Source organism: Arabidopsis thaliana, chromosome 2 (genome assembly GCF_000001735.4).
Source record: "Arabidopsis thaliana chromosome 2, partial sequence".
NCBI lineage: Eukaryota > Viridiplantae > Streptophyta > Magnoliopsida > Brassicales > Brassicaceae > Arabidopsis > Arabidopsis thaliana.
Genome location: NC_003071.7, coordinates 14,553,940 through 14,568,799, shown reverse-complemented (window position 1 = coordinate 14,568,799; position 14,860 = coordinate 14,553,940). Strand labels below are relative to the sequence as shown.

Genomic DNA, 14,860 nt, shown 5'->3' with positions numbered 1-14,860 from the left:
CTACTTTTTTTCTTCAGAAAATGATCGTATTACAACATTGTACAAAACCAAAAACCTTCTGGAACATTATTAGTTGATAATAACAAATCGTAATAGCGGTTTCACCACTTACTCATTTTACATCAGAAGAACATAAATCAATAAAAATACTAATCATTAGGTAACAAAATTGTCATAATTCGTGCCGACGAAAAAAGAATATACTCAAAAGAACAGTGGGGCATAATTGACATTTTCTCAATCTCCTCCATAATTGTGGTGAAGAGTCAAGCAAATGCGTGAATACAGAGTCGGAGGCATCTGAGAAAGAGAGAAAGAGAGATCTCAATGGCGGCGATAACAAGCGCGGTGATAGCAATAGCCGGAATAATCTTGGGATGGATAACGATAGAGTTAGCTTGTAAGCCTTGCCTGGAGTCGGGCCGTGAAGCCATCGACAGATCTCTCAATCCCGATTACGATCCTGATGACCAAGACGTCGACTCATCTTCCGATGTTCGTGCTCCTCTCATCCCTAATCATCCTCCCGATAATTCCGATCCTGATCCCACCACCGCGATCAAGTCCGTCTGATCGATCTTGAGTTTTGTTTGTTGATTTGCTATCCTTTTGTAAAAGTTTGCCAATTTCAGTTGATTTGTGGTTGATTTGTGGTCGTTTTATTGAAAGCTTGTGTTTTTGTTCTTATTGCAAAGTTATAATTAAGAAACAAGACGAGATTTAGCCATATGAGTAAGGTTCTTGTTTTTGGGGACGAATTGTGTATCTCTTCTTTGATCAGCACGAAATAGCTTCCTTCTTGTTTACACATCAACCATGCCTTCAAATTTTGCTTATCTATGACTCAAACATACATAATCTACTCCGTATCAAATTTAGGTATTTGAAGTTTTAAGTTTCAGATGGTTATTTGTTGTAGTAGTAGCCAAGTAACTTTGGACGCTGAGTTTTTGTTTAATCGACAAAGAACTCAAAAACTACAAATCAGTTCAGTGACGAAGAACTTGGAAACTGTAAAATCGACTTAATGGGCTTAGTAGTATTTGACTCTAAATGTTATGGGCCTTAAATAACGGTGCCTATAATAGTTGAGTTGACTCTGCTTATTCAGTTATTCCAATCTCCCAGAGTTGAAAATTCAAATTCTCTCTCTCTAGCTATGGCGCTTTCTTCAGCTTTCAAGGAGAGGCTCGATCAAATGGAGTTCACCAGAAACCAACGACTCAATCTTCTCCAGGTATCGATCAATTTAGAATCCTAGCTTCTCTTCGTTCCACTGCATCATCGAGTTTCAATGTCGCTAGTATGTAAATGTGAGAATCGCTATATCCATGTGCTAATCGAGATCTCTGGTTTGATGAACTATTGCTCTAATTCAATTCGAAATCAAGAGAATTATCTAAAAACAGATCATTATCATATTCTGCATCAATTTATCGATCATCACTATAACAGTATTTTTCAATTTGAAATTTCTGAATCCAAATTGTTGATCGTTTTCTGGTTCTGTTTGATTATAATGTTTGAGTAGGCGGAGAAAGAACTACAAGTGAACAAAGCACAGATTTTAGCATCGAAGCACGCAACTATACAATCCATTGAACGCAGATGTTTGATGCTAGAACAGAAAATAGCAGCACAAAACCTGAAGATCACAATTCTCAGATCTAACATCGATGATCTCGACTCCAAATACCACAGCTATATACAACAATTGAGGTTAAATCATTCTTGACTCTTGGTTTGATGATGGTTGTGATGTCATAATAATGTTTTTGATTGGTTTCTGTTGAATGGTATTGGAGAATAGGACACTGAAGATTGAGGTTGAGGAGCTGAAAGAGTTAGATGAAGAGAGGGAGAAGTATTACAAGGTGAAATGTTCAGAGATGAATGAGTTTATGCAAAATGTTGAGAGGTTTAGATCAGAGAACCGGTTACAAATCGAGAACCTGCGAAACCGAATCAAGGAGGTAAAATCACAGTCAAGTGTGTGGTTTTGGATTAAGTAGTGATTTGTAGCATTGTATGCTTTAGTTATGTATTATCAATCTTTGTGTTTCTCAGCTTAACTCAACGTTCGAGGAAAGTCATCAGAAGAACATTTATCTACAGAACATAAATTAAGGTATGATTCTGAATTCCTAATCATCATTTGAAGAGAGATGTAAAAGTATATTGAGCACGGTTGTGGCCTGTGGGAATTACATAGGGAAGGCTTTTATGAGATTACTAAATGATATTATCTTTATAAAAAAAGAGATTAAAATGGATACAGTATTCAAGACATTTTACATCACTAGCCAATTGCAGCCTTTAGATATATTATGAAAAAGAAATTAACTAAAATAATAGATAAATTACAGAAAGAAACAATGTAATAATCATTGTGAGTTGTGACAATAAATATTTGTAATAAAAAAGGATCTCACAAAAAAAAAATTGTTAAAAAAGGAAACACATATGTAAGCAAGATGCCCTATATATTACGGTTTTGGAATAAAATGTTAAAAATAGTTTAATAGATTTGATTCACTAAATACACATGTACATATTTGATGGCATGATGATCAAGAAAGTACCGTAAAATGTTAAACTTCCAATGTTCCTTAGTGAAAAAGGTAAATATGTATTTTTCACAAATGTTAAACTTGTCATTTGTGTGTTTGACAGGACGTGTATATAAGCATAATCTATACCGGAGAAGAAGAAGTCACGAAACAAAGTTAAAAAGAAGAAATTTTTTGGTGTAGTGAATTCGAAGAGCAATATGATGAATATTGGTTACATTTTAACCATCGTGTTTGTTGGTCTCATCCTCATCTCGGCTTTTGTGGCGTGTTTCTATTGCGCCAAACGATTACTCAAATGTTGTGGCGGAGAGGAAGATTCGCCTGCTACTGCTACTGCGTCTACGTCTACCTCTACGTCTTCTGCGTCTGCGTGATCAACTTTTAGTTATTTGTTTTGGTTTGTTTCTTTTTCTTTCAATGATTTTAGATTAGTAACCTAAAGGCATAGCAGATCGATAATGAGACTCGGCAAAATTTTTATCTTTATACCGCTGCTTAATAATTAAGTTTTCACTTATTTAATGATATTGTACCTCTATTCTTGATCTTTCAATGATTTTGTTAAACATTAAAAATTTGCAATGTTATTGTTACATGTTACTTCTATATATATAGAACCAAAACGAAAGCAATACAATACTATGCAAATACATAGTAGAGATAGCAAAATCAACAAATAAAAACATGTAAGAAGAGACATGAGCTCATGAAAAGAATTCAAGACAGATGTACCAAGCCTGCCTAGAGTTCAAGACATGTCATGATGACATGACAACAAATTTGTTAGCTTCTTCTTTAGATCTAGCGCAATTGCAGGGTTTGATAGGAACAAATAACTGATTACTTGTTAGATTCTGGATCTACATACCAAATAAAAGAAATAACTCATTGGCAAACTGTACTTTGAAAACATGTTTTCCATTTTGTCTCCAGCTTACACTCTTCTCACATTAGTCTAGTCAATGTTAACTTGTCATTGGAGCACTGTGGGTGATCATAAAGAGAAAGAAAAAGTGTTCAAGGTCTGCAAAGATAAACATACTTTTTTTCTAGTTTGTGTTTGGTGAACAGCCTTTGTGGTTTTTCCTAAAGGAATTTCAAATGATAAACAGACTACAATGCAAGATGAAGAGTACTGGACTCATGACAACTAACAAGTTGTTTGATAAAAAAAAAAAAAACAAGTTGTTTGATTCTCTCGCTAACTGTTCAAGTTGGAGGTCGAGAGCAGAATCCTATTAGCCTCCAACATTTTTGCAAAATATTAATATAATTCAGTTGAAATTGTTACCTTACAAACAATTCAAAATTTAGGACAAAAATCGAAAACATAGGTTAGTAAGTTTGCCAATTATTTGTTTTTTGATGACGATGGTAATATCACCAAAACGAACCAAGCAAACCAATAAAAACCGAAATTTCCAAATTAATAAGTTAATCGGCGGTTTATCTCCACCGAACAAGAAAAAAAACTAAAACCCTAATTCCAGCGTCGTCTTCGCGCTCTGAGAAAAATCGCAGAGTAGAGACTAGAAGGAGAAGAAGATGAGAGTGAAGAGGCAGAAGAAAAACAGGAGAACCGTGAGATTCTTCACGGTCTGTTACGGATTCCGTCAACCCTACAAAGTCCTTTGCGACGGCACTTTCGTCCACCATCTTGTCACTAATGAGATCACTCCCGCCGACACTGCTGTCTCTGAACTCCTCGGAGGTCCCGTCAAGCTCTTCACCACCAGGTTTATATCTCTTATTGCATCTTCACATTCACGAGCTCATATCAATTTACCAAATTTCTTATTATGCTTTCGTTGGAGCTGTTATGTAGATGTGTGATTGCGGAGTTGGAGAAACTGGGTAAAGATTTTGCGGAATCTCTCGAAGCTGCCCAGACGCTTAATACAGCAACGTAAGCTTCCCTTTTTCTTATTATCTTACTTGAATGTGTGATTGATTAGTAGATTGTGGAAATTTCGAATTTGATTCATAAGGTTTGGAGTTGAGTTTGTAATTGTATTACATCTACGATGAGCTTAATGTACAGAAAATGAGGTTTGTGTAACTGATATGATGAGCTTAATGTGTAGAAAGTGAGGGTTTTTAAGTTCCAAGCTGGATTTTATATAGTGTATATGATGAAATTGATTTGTGTAACTGATATAATGAGGTTAATGTGTAGAAAGTGAGGTTTTTGTTATGTGCCAGACATGAATTTTGTTTGATGTTTGTGTGATTGATTTGCTTCGATTTGAGTTTTTAGATGTGAGCACGAGGAGGCAAAAACAGCAGACGAGTGTTTGTCAGAGGTAATAGGGGTACAAAATACTGAGCATTTCTTCCTTGGTACTCAGGACGCGGAGTTTAGGAGAAAGCTTCAGCAGGTTAGTTTGATGAGCAGAGTTCTTTTGTATCAGAGTATGGATTTACTGTGTGGGTTTTAGAGTTTTTAATACAAAGAATCTATGTGTGTTGTTTCCTCTTTCAGGAGTCTATAGTTCCTCTTGTGTTTGGTCTAAGGAACATACTGCTGATTGATCAACCTTCTGATTTCCAACGTCAGAGTGCCAAAGACTCTGAAAATAAGCGCTTAACTATGACCGATACGGAAAAAAAGTTGTTGGTGAAACGGACTGCGAAAATCATAGCTTCTAATAGAAAAGAAGCAACAATTGCAAATGAAGAATGGGGAATGCCTCGAGTAGTTTCTACAAAAAATGGACTTGGTGTGAAGGATAGACCTCAGTTCAAGCGAAATAGAGCCAAGGTAATGAACAGCTCTCTTTACAACGTTAGTCGTATTTAATTAGTAGCTTCTAGGTAGGGAAATTAATCGTAGTATCATTGTTAGAATCCATTGGTTTTTAGTCTTAGATGAAGTAGCAATGGAGGAGAAACTAACATTGTTGTCTCAAAACTCTGCAGGGTCCAAACCCACTTTCATGCATGAAGAAAAAGAAGGAGAATCCTCAATCCAAATCCAAAGCCGATTCTAACTCTAATGCACAAAAGGTAACATTAGAGACATGGCTCCATTATGTTTACAAGTAAAATGTTCCAGTGTTGACACAAATTCGATATTTGTTTTGGGTTTCCAGGAAAAGAAAGAAGGCGGGAGCGATACACAAAAGAGGTCAAGAAAACGGTCAAAAAAAGGAAAGTCTGGTCCGGAGAGAACCGAGTGAAAACAGTTGTTTTATATATAACACATCTTGAGTCCTTACTTTTTCTACTGCATACAAAAATTTTGGTCACCAATCAGACTAGAGCTTGAGTCTCATTGCTGTTATACTCTCATTTTATTTCAAGCAAAGACGACCCGTGTAACAGAGACTCCCAAATTTAACAGAGACCAAGAAGCCAACTTGAAAAAAACATTCCCCAAAGATATCATACGCTGAAACTGAGTCCCAAGGAACTAGGAGCATTTATTCATAATTTAAGACAGAAAAGTTCATTGAGCATCCGTAATTTGGATGCTTCCATACAAATAATGAGCAAGTTCTAGATGGCATAGATGTATATATTACATCGAATTTACTTGAGAATTTGGCTACCATAATCATCATTGAACTTGTCGTAAAGATGGGCGTGCAGATGAGCCGATGGTCGAGTGTTGCTCAGAGCTCGATCAATGTCTTCTGGCAGGATGGGACCAATTTTTGGCAGCTCTGCAAGACAAAACTAATAATGTCAAAGATTCTGCAGTTTTAAAAGGTAAACTATGCCAATGACGGATTCTTTTTAAAAGAGATATTACCGTCTTCAGGCACAACATCTTCTCTGTCTTCCAAAATAGCCAATGTGCGTCTCAGTGGTTGCATCGCAGCTTCCTTACAAAGTATTCGAATGTCTGAACCAGAGTAGCCCTCAGATTTCTCAACCAACACATCATGAGGCAATGGCTCATCACCTGGTTGTGACGGTATAAGCATCTCGAACATTCCTCTTCTTGCTTCTGGATCCGGTAAAGGTACAAGAATCTAATGGTTTCACTAGTTGAGGCCTAAACAAAAGAAAATCATGATACAAGCATTTTTGTTCTATGAGAGTAAGTAAAAGGATACTCGTTTCTCTAGACGCCGGAGCATAGCTGCATCTAGTTCCCAGGGGAGATTTGTTGCTGCTAAAACAAATACGAGCTCATTCGTTTTCTGTAACCCATCCATCTGCAAAATTTGAACAGGTTTATTACTGATGGTCCGGAAAGATGATGAACTTTTGTGAGAACCAATTCATTTTTGAGCATTTTACCTGAATGAGCAGCTCGGTTTTGAGACGCCTGCTAGCTTCATGTTCACTGCGGCCTTCACCACCACGTTGGCTTATGATCGCGTCGATCTCATCAAGAAATATTGTCGAAGGTGCATGATGCCTAGCTAGATCGAACAGAACTCTTATCAACTTCTCAGAATCACCTGAAAAACATTGAAAAGCCCAAATTTTATTTCTCCTAAAGACTGCATCTTATTTCATGGTTAAGAGTAAATAAAGGTACAAAATATTTCACCTCTCCATTTGCTAACAACAGATGAGGCTGAGATGTTGAAGAATGTTGTATTGCACTCTGTAGCAACAGCCTTTGCAAGCATAGTCTGCACAAGACGAATAAGACTGTTATGCATCAAGAAAATAAACTTTACAAGATCTAATTGAGCTAGGCTCAAGAAATTAGTTAATGGTTTGGTGTGCATATGAATTGAAATGCAAAAGAGAGTAAGAGTTCAAAAGTAAAAACACATTCGAGATAGAATCATCGCACCTTTCCGGTACCAGGAGGACCAAAAAGAAGAATTCCTTTCCATGGAGTTAGTAGACCATTAAAGTACCTGACATCAGAAGTTGAGATTCAAGTACTAAAATAAACTGAAAGGTATCAACATTGGCAAGAATGGCGTAGATAACATACGTGGGGTATTTTATAGGCATCACCACAGCTTCTTTGAGCAACTTTTTAGCGTTCTCCAAACCTTTGATGCTTTCCCACTTGATATTTGGATTCCCACGGATGATATCCCTGAAACACACCAGTTCATCAAAAAAAACAAGAACATGATGTCCAAGAGCAAAAATATATCAGTAGCCACAATGACTTACCTACTCAAACTCTCAGCGAGAGTACGAGTTTCCGCAGACTCAAACGGGGGAAACATGGACTTTTTCCTGCAGAAGAAACATTCGTCAGATCCAAGACTATAAACATAACATCTCTATGGACAAAGAACTAATAAGAAAAAGCAAAAGGAAAGCATAGATCTTACGGCTTCTCGCGAATCACATTGCCATTGGCCAAGGCTGTGTTACCATCCTGCAATCATATCATAAATCTTAAAACTTTGATCATCTTAGGAGAAAGAACACACGCCATTTTATGCTTAAAGCACTTGACAGATTCCAGGAAGCTTAAAGTAAGGCAAAATAACCTGATTGGTGACTGGGGAAGAGTTGTTGTTGACATCACCGTTATTACCGTTGGATGATCCATCTTCTGGTTGGTCCTTGTTTGATACATCTTCTTCAGGCAGCTTCTTCCTCCCAAACTTGGCATCATAAAACGTTTTAAATTCCTAATAAATACATAGATTTCTTGAACAAATCGATCAATTCTCCAAACTCATTGCTTTGAATTCAGAGAAATCGAAACAGCTTCTTTGTTCACTATAGGGTCATTGAAAGTGACCATTTTTCGTATCAGAACCAAATTAAAAAAAAAAAGACAATCTAAGTTGGAAAATTAAGTTGAAACACGAATTCCTCGGTTTCTCCGGTGGTTTAAGAAAATCTTTAAAATACAAAAAAAAAAAAAAAGATTAGTCTAAGCTGTGATATTGAAGAGTTTGACTTCGATTTGGGACATTGAACTACTCTAAGAAAAAATACTCTAAGCTGCATTTTACAGGAAGTAAGGTGAGAGAGAAATATTACCAGAAAGCTCCAGCGAGTTTGAGAAGGCTCATCGGTGGCCATCTTTGAAGATAGAATAGATCTCAAAGCTGAAGAAGAAGAAGAAGAAGAGAAGCAGAGAGATGTCTGATGGATGGCGAGAGTTGAACAACAACAGCTCTCTCGCTTACATACATCAACCAACAGGCACGTGCTACACAGTTGGACAACTATTTGTTAATCAAGAAACAAATCTGTAATTATTATTATTATTTCTAATTGCTAGGAAACACATTTCCAAATCAGATCCATGGATTCTTGTTTTTTGTATGGATTCACATGAAAAATGTCTCGTTTTTTTTTAAATTTAATTTTGTAATTTTTCTATATTTTATATAAAAAAATTTACATGATAATATGTAGTTAAACAAACAAAATTATATTACCTACGAGAATAACATTTTTAAAAAATCACAAGTTTAGTAAATATTATTTTCTCAACTAATACTACAAAATAGTATGGGGGCATTTATATATTTTTATATTGTATAAAATGACAGTGTACTATGAAATTAAGAATCAATATAGTTTTTTTTTTTTGGATAAAGAATAGTATTAGGTATTTCAATATTAGAAAAAAAAAATTGCAAAAGAGAAAATAATACCCATAATAGAATGGACGAGCGTTTGAAGAAAATGATGGAGTGTTAGGTTAACTTTCTTATAATACTATTTTTTAAGGCTAATTTTCTGCTGCAGTTTTGTTAAACAACAATTCTACCAGATATAGGGGTTAGTATATTTTAGTTTTAGGAATACGGGAAAGCATCGATAATCCGTGTTTTTTTTTTTTTTTAAGAATAACGTTTTCTGATTTCTTTTTAAATTCAAAGTACTAATTACTAAAAGTGTTCGTGATCTCATGATGTCACATGTTAAAACCCAACTTTTTTCCAACAATAATAAAACTCAACAATTAGCCGACAATTGTTTTTTTCTTTTCATAGCACTACATTACTGTACAGCCTACCACACAAATATATATATATTTTTTTATTAAAGGTTATTCAATTTATTGTTTTCCACAAATATTTTTGACAAATCAATAACATCATGGCACTCTTGCTGACGTGACATTGAATTTCCGAAAAACAAAATTACTAGTATCGCCGCTTTATTGTTTTTCTTAACAAGGCGAGGTATATTCATTCTACTACTAGCTAGTTTGTGAAAAATAAAGTTAAGTGTGATTTAAACACAAATCAAAACAAAAAAGATTCATAAGCAGTCAAAATTTTCGTTAACATAAATCACAACGATTACATGCTTGCTTTAAATAATACGACCAGCTATAAGATTCAGTTACGCCATAACCATAGAACCCGGGCACACTTTAGACGTGCTTGCTACTTGCTTCTTCTTTTTTTGCTGTTACTCTTCCGGATGTGAAAACTGAAATCAACAACTTAAAAATCCAGATATTTTTACCAATCTTCTTATCTCAGTTTCCTGATTACGACTTGTTCGTCCTCGGTAATGGACTTGGCTTAATAACAGAATTTGAAGGCTTCCAAATTAATATTCGACCCATAAACATATATTTTGAAACCCCCCCTAAAAGATGTCCTATATGGGCCTGATTACAAGAAGCAAAAAATAATAATAGCTCAAACATTGGATAGAGAAAATGGAGGTCGTTTCTCAAAGAGACCAAGCCTATAGTCACCAAGCTTAGTTTTGTAAGCAGATAACTTGTATTGAGACCAAGTAAACTCATTATAAAGGCAATCATCTTGCTTTGGCACAAGGCATGATAATGGTGCAATCTTCTCGCTCAAAGGAGGACCTGCGAAGTAGATCATCGATATCCTTGACCTCTTTGTATTTGTCACCACTCTATGTTTCACACTCTTGAATCTTCCGTTTGTCATCACCTGCATTAATTTTCAAAAGCCACCAAATACTCCTTTTGTATTAGTTCCTATACATAAAGTCTAAAACTGCAATAAATCTAAGAATATATAAGTTTCTATAAAATTTAAAATATCACCCAAATAGCACAAAATATAATAAACTCATAATGTAAATTAGTAGTGATAGATATATAATTAAAATAAAAAGAAGTAGCAACAGAAAGAGTACCTGAAGAGTATCTCCGACAAGAACGAAGAAAGAGGAGTGATCAGGTGTAACATCAACCCATGTTCCATCTTTGACACAGATTTGCAAACCCTCTGTGTCGTTTGATCTGAGCAGTGATATCAACTGTGGATCAGTGTGCTCACCGAACCCAATCTCTTCCTTGACCGGAGTCTCTTCCTTCTCCGGGTAATGGTTCATTCTCAGGCACGAATCACTTTCTTTCACTTTCACCAAACGGCTCAGCTTCTCCTTTGGCTCTATCTTTAGCTCTTCCTCTACCATTTCCAGAAATTTGCTCGACATTCTCTTCATCTCTTTAATGTACTCTTCCACTGCCTCTCTGTTGCAATCCAAAAATGTATGTTAAAGAACAGAACAGAGGATCTCTGTTTTTTTTTTTTTTTTTTTGGGGTTAAAGGACAAATTTTCAAGTAAGAAATCTTTGTAAAAAATTTGGATAGATTTAAGCCTTATTCATCGGAGAATAAAACAGAATAACCCCTGTTTCTCGCCGTTAAACATGGCAACTCTGATTTCATGGGTTTTTTTCCGGAAATGATTGACGTATAAAACAATAGTTTTCGAGTATATTTATCATGAAGAAGGTGAAGAGAATGGTCAAGATCATTGCTCTGTTTTTGTTTAAAAGAACTTGTAAAAGACGAAAGAAACGTTTTAGTTTTTAGGTTGATATGGTTGTTATACCTGAAAATTGCAGGGGTGTGCCGGAAAATGGCGGTGGTTTTGTGAGACTCAAGGCAAAGATTAGCATTAAGGAGAATGTACTCAAGCCAGCCAAGGTCACCATTGGGTCCAATCCTTTTAGTACCGTAACCAAACGGGTCAGGTGGACCCGCTTTGTCTTTGAGAGAGTGATGCAAAGCAAAGAAGTTGATGGCTTCTTGCTCCAACTGAGTCAAAAGATCGGGTCGGACCCCATGGTTGATGACTTTGAAGAACCCAAACTCTTCACATGCCTTGACGATTTGGGTTTTGGCATCTGAGTCGGTTAAGTCTATAACAGGGATTAAAACCGGACGCGGTTTGCATTTTGGATTAACATAGAGGTTGCTATCAAAACTGGCTGGCTGTAACACAATTACCATGGTCTACTCTTTTGGTCTTTTAAACAAGAACTTTGAAAAATAAAGATTGTTGAAAAGAGAGTGAATTTGGTGAAAAGGGTGTTTTCTTAGCACTAATTTATAGTCGCTTGTTCTGTGTTGTATTGTATGGAAGAGGATATATTATCACATTTTTTTTTAATTCTGTTTTTGGTTATTCTAATTATTTTTTCTATATGGTAAATGCCTATATACTGGAAATGTAATGGGATTTCTTTTTATTTGTTTGGTATATTATATATTTGCTTTCTATTTTTTGGACAAACAGAGTTTAGTATATATTTTCTAATTTCCTTTTTATTTACTTAACAAATCTAGGGGCTGCGGAAAACAAATATATTCTTTGATTAGTTATGATTCTATCATTTTTTTTATTTTATGTTACTCCATACATTATTAAGTTTTTATTTGGAAATCATAAATAATTTGGATATCATAATCTGATAATATTGTCTTATGCGGATTTGAATTCGAGTGGTGATGCATCAATGATTCTAAAACTTCAAGAGATGATGATCACCACTACATAAACAATAAAAAGAGGAGAAAAAATTAAATAAATATTTAAGGAAAGGGGAAATATAATATAGAGAAATGGAGTAAAAATCTAAGTAATTATATCATACTAATTGGATATTAAAAATTATTTTAATGAAGTTATATAGATCATCACTTTTCAATATTAAGTTTAATTTAAATACATAATAGCAATATTTATATCTGAATTAAAATTTGAAAATTTGATATCATGTGTATCTTTAAGAAAATTAACTAGTCATCAATACTAATCTAAATAATATTATAATATTTATTTGAATCTAAAATTGTTTCAAACATAATTCTTCTTAGTTTCTTATTACAGTTATTTACCAAAAGGTAATTGTCAATATAATACTCATTTAGTTTTCTTGAAAAATATTATTGAAACCATATCCTTATTATTTAATTAAAATGTGTTAATTGTATGTTCTTTATCGTTTCTCCCCATATTTGATAGGAATACTTTTGTTCTATAATCCCCAAAACGATGGAAATGAATTCTGTGGGATCCATCATTAAGTAGCAAATGTTATTTTTTTTAAGTGTAACTTTTGAGAAATGAAGACGAATACACCTCCTCCTTCTTTTTTTTAGTTGGTCACCATTCAAAGCATAAACATAAATCATTAGGCTAGATTAGGGATTTTAATCTAGTCCACCCCCTCAGCTTCAAACATTCTCAAGTTAGCCTCCTTATAAAAAAATATATGTTTATTTATTTATTTCAATTCAGAATAATAGTAAAAGACAAGTAAAACTAGAGTTTTTCACTTATTTACAACCCAACCTCTATGTTGGATCTACATCCATAACAATTTTGGATCTTTTCTTCTCAAAAAAAAAAAAATCTAATTTCTCAGATCAAATTTTTTTCATCTTCAATTTATTTTTCTTTCAATTCAACAAAAACAAAATTTTTGATTTGTTTCTTCTTCTTCTTCTCTTTACTCTCTTCTCTCTATTCCATATTTAATTTTTCGTCTCCTTTTTACCTTTTCTTTCTTTCTATCAATCCAAAGATCTATCTTTTTTACCTTTTCATTTGTTTCTATCAATCCAAAAATCCATCTCTATTCTATATATGATGATTGATGGTGTTGTGTTTAATTAGAGTTTTATTTTTTATTAGATTTGATAGTTTGATCTTTTTTTTCTTTGATTTTGTTTGAAAATGATGGATTTTGGATAAAATTTCGATTATAATTTGGAATTTTATGATTACAATTCAAATTTGAATTAATTATCGATTTAAAATCGAAATTGTCCCTTAAAAGCATCTTCTAATAGCCATTATGACTTAGTTTTTAGGATTACAATTGGGATTCGAATGAATTTGAATTTTGTTCCTTAGAGATAGTTTGTGATAAAAACTAGAAGAAAAGGGAAGAAGGAGAAAGAAATTGAGAAGGAGAATGACAAAGAGAAGAAGAAGGCTTCTTGTTTGAGTCTTTAGATAGTGTTGTGTTTTTGGTTTTAGGTATAATTGTGGCTAAATTTTTAGATATAATTATGTTGGGTTTTTGGGTTTAGATACAATTGTTCGGCTGTCTTTTTGTTTTAAGATAATAGATCTAAGCGTTTAGATACAACTGGTACGCTCATGTACAACTATGTATCTAAGTTTATGTATGAATCTAAGATTTTTTGTCAAAAAAAAACTCCAAAATAAATATGAATCTACACATTAACGTATTTTGATCCAAAACAAAACACAAAAAATTATGAATGTTAATATTTTATTTTATTAAACAACAGTGTTTTGAAAAGGAAAAAAAAGTTTGAAAGGAAAAAAAATAGTTTATTTAACTATAAAATTAAGTATTTTGATGACAAAAAATAAACTAAATATTTTTATCACAAAAAAATAAAGCTAATTTTTATTATAAAATATCTACAAATATCTAAAAAATATCTATAAATATCTGAAAAATATATTGCCCATAGTTGTACAGTTGTACTCGGTTGCACATTTTTGCTCATAGTTGTACAATATCGAGAATATAATAAATCTAGTTGTTATCAACTCAAAACTAATTTTTATGGGTGGAACATATGGTATTCCCCTATCAAAATACCATTACTTTGTATCGGTGTATTTATATTTATCTAATTACAAGTATTTAAATTTTTTAATTTGTTTTGTTAAAATATACAAAGTAACCATGAAAGTATAAGGTTGTTAGTGTATGAATGTTAGATTTTGTGATAAGAGTTTCATTAATTTAGAAAATATGATTTTTGTCAAAAACTAATTATGTAATTTCATTACCATTGTGTATGCATTATTTAAGTTTTCTTAGTTTTGTTTAAATTTCATATTTTATAATATTCTGAAAACTAGCCAAGTGAATAGACCTTAGTTGTGCGGGTTGTACTTAGTTGTACCAATACAAAACATATTAATTTGTATAAATACAACAAAAAAAATTAATAGTATCCATTATAAGCAATGCGTATGACTGAAGTATTTTTGATTATAACTTGAAAATCAAAGAGAAACAAAAAACGATATGTAATTATATGTTTTCGTAGAAGTCCATCAACATAGTTGTGCTTATTGGTTTCAGTTGTCCAGCGTTTTTTGTAGGTTTAAGTGATTAATGA

The 14,860-nt window shown here is 33.5% G+C and overlaps 5 protein-coding genes across 7 annotated transcripts; 3 read left to right on the top strand and 2 right to left on the bottom strand.

Moving 5' to 3' along the window:
- Positions 1-834, top strand: AT2G34585 (uncharacterized protein). Its single transcript, NM_129012.2, has one exon. It carries the CDS (start codon positions 328-330, stop codon positions 571-573), a length of 246 nt encoding a protein of 81 aa, NP_565793.1. The 5' UTR covers positions 1-327; the 3' UTR covers positions 574-834.
- Positions 835-1,126: 292 nt separating this feature from the next.
- AT2G34580 (cytomegalovirus UL139 protein) lies at positions 1,127-3,140 on the top strand. 2 transcript variants are annotated; one of them, NM_129011.2, is made up of 5 exons: positions 1,127-1,237; positions 1,532-1,719; positions 1,811-1,973; positions 2,068-2,128; positions 2,674-3,140. In NM_129011.2, the coding sequence occupies exons 1-4, from the start codon at positions 1,160-1,162 to the stop codon at positions 2,125-2,127; spliced, it is 489 nt and encodes a 162-aa protein (NP_565792.2). In that variant the 5' UTR covers positions 1,127-1,159; the 3' UTR covers position 2,128; positions 2,674-3,140. The 2 variants fall into 2 exon arrangements, with proteins under 2 accessions (NP_565792.2, NP_001118442.1); NM_001124970.1 differs by lacking the exon at positions 2,674-3,140 and having other exon boundaries at positions 2,068-2,279.
- An 877-nt stretch (positions 3,141-4,017) lies between these two features.
- Positions 4,018-5,908, top strand: MEE21 (PIN domain-like family protein). Its single transcript, NM_129010.4, has 6 exons — positions 4,018-4,309; positions 4,399-4,479; positions 4,831-4,951; positions 5,056-5,334; positions 5,493-5,579; positions 5,666-5,908. The coding sequence occupies exons 1-6, from the start codon at positions 4,119-4,121 to the stop codon at positions 5,750-5,752; spliced, it is 846 nt and encodes a 281-aa protein (NP_181004.2). The 5' UTR covers positions 4,018-4,118; the 3' UTR covers positions 5,753-5,908.
- On the bottom strand, positions 5,850-8,637 carry CCP1 (P-loop containing nucleoside triphosphate hydrolases superfamily protein). Of its 2 annotated transcripts, none has more exons than NM_129009.3 (11): positions 8,493-8,637; positions 7,991-8,107; positions 7,829-7,875; positions 7,665-7,730; positions 7,477-7,584; positions 7,330-7,396; positions 7,078-7,162; positions 6,822-6,985; positions 6,635-6,736; positions 6,328-6,550; positions 5,850-6,238 (listed from the first exon to the last, which is right to left on the bottom strand). In NM_129009.3, exons 1-11 carry the CDS (start codon positions 8,532-8,534, stop codon positions 6,105-6,107), a joined length of 1,155 nt encoding a protein of 384 aa, NP_565791.1. In that variant the 5' UTR covers positions 8,535-8,637; the 3' UTR covers positions 5,850-6,104. The 2 variants fall into 2 exon arrangements, with proteins under 2 accessions (NP_565791.1, NP_973600.1); NM_201871.2 differs by having other exon boundaries at positions 7,991-8,134; positions 8,493-8,612.
- A 1,305-nt stretch (positions 8,638-9,942) lies between these two features.
- ATGA2OX3 (gibberellin 2-oxidase 3) lies at positions 9,943-11,812 on the bottom strand. The gene is made up of 3 exons (NM_129007.2): positions 11,298-11,812; positions 10,593-10,932; positions 9,943-10,384 (listed from the first exon to the last, which is right to left on the bottom strand). Exons 1-3 carry the CDS (start codon positions 11,696-11,698, stop codon positions 10,118-10,120), a joined length of 1,008 nt encoding a protein of 335 aa, NP_181002.1. The 5' UTR covers positions 11,699-11,812; the 3' UTR covers positions 9,943-10,117.
- Positions 11,813-14,860: the final 3,048 nt, after the last annotated feature.

Bases quoted from the DNA above. Each gene is read 5' to 3' on its own strand.
- ATGA2OX3 (NM_129007.2), bottom strand. From the start codon at position 11,698: ATGGTAATTGTGTTACAGCCAGCCAGTTTTGATAGCAACCTCTATGTT. The intron at 10,933-11,297 runs GTATAACAACCA...GGATTGCAACAG, and splicing joins CACACCCCTGCAATTTTCAG to AGAGGCAGTGGAAGAGTACA. The intron at 10,385-10,592 runs GTACTCTTTCTG...AAATTAATGCAG, and splicing joins TTGTCGGAGATACTCTTCAG to GTGATGACAAACGGAAGATT.
- CCP1 (NM_201871.2), bottom strand. From the start codon at position 8,534: ATGGCCACCGATGAGCCTTCTCAAACTCGCTGGAGCTTTCTG. The intron at 7,876-7,990 runs GTTATTTTGCCT...ATATGATTGCAG, and splicing joins CTTCCCCAGTCACCAATCAG to GATGGTAACACAGCCTTGGC. The intron at 7,397-7,476 runs GTATGTTATCTA...TTCTGATGTCAG, and splicing joins ATGCCTATAAAATACCCCAC to GTACTTTAATGGTCTACTAA.
- MEE21 (NM_129010.4), top strand. From the start codon at position 4,119: ATGAGAGTGAAGAGGCAGAAGAAAAACAGGAGAACCGTGAGATTCTTC. The intron at 4,310-4,398 runs GTTTATATCTCT...GCTGTTATGTAG, and splicing joins GTCAAGCTCTTCACCACCAG to ATGTGTGATTGCGGAGTTGG. The intron at 4,480-4,830 runs GTAAGCTTCCCT...TTGAGTTTTTAG, and splicing joins CAGACGCTTAATACAGCAAC to ATGTGAGCACGAGGAGGCAA.
- AT2G34585 (NM_129012.2), top strand. From the start codon at position 328: ATGGCGGCGATAACAAGCGCGGTGATAGCAATAGCCGGAATAATCTTG.
- AT2G34580 (NM_129011.2), top strand. From the start codon at position 1,160: ATGGCGCTTTCTTCAGCTTTCAAGGAGAGGCTCGATCAAATGGAGTTC. The intron at 1,238-1,531 runs GTATCGATCAAT...ATGTTTGAGTAG, and splicing joins AACGACTCAATCTTCTCCAG to GCGGAGAAAGAACTACAAGT. The intron at 1,974-2,067 runs GTAAAATCACAG...TGTGTTTCTCAG, and splicing joins TGCGAAACCGAATCAAGGAG to CTTAACTCAACGTTCGAGGA.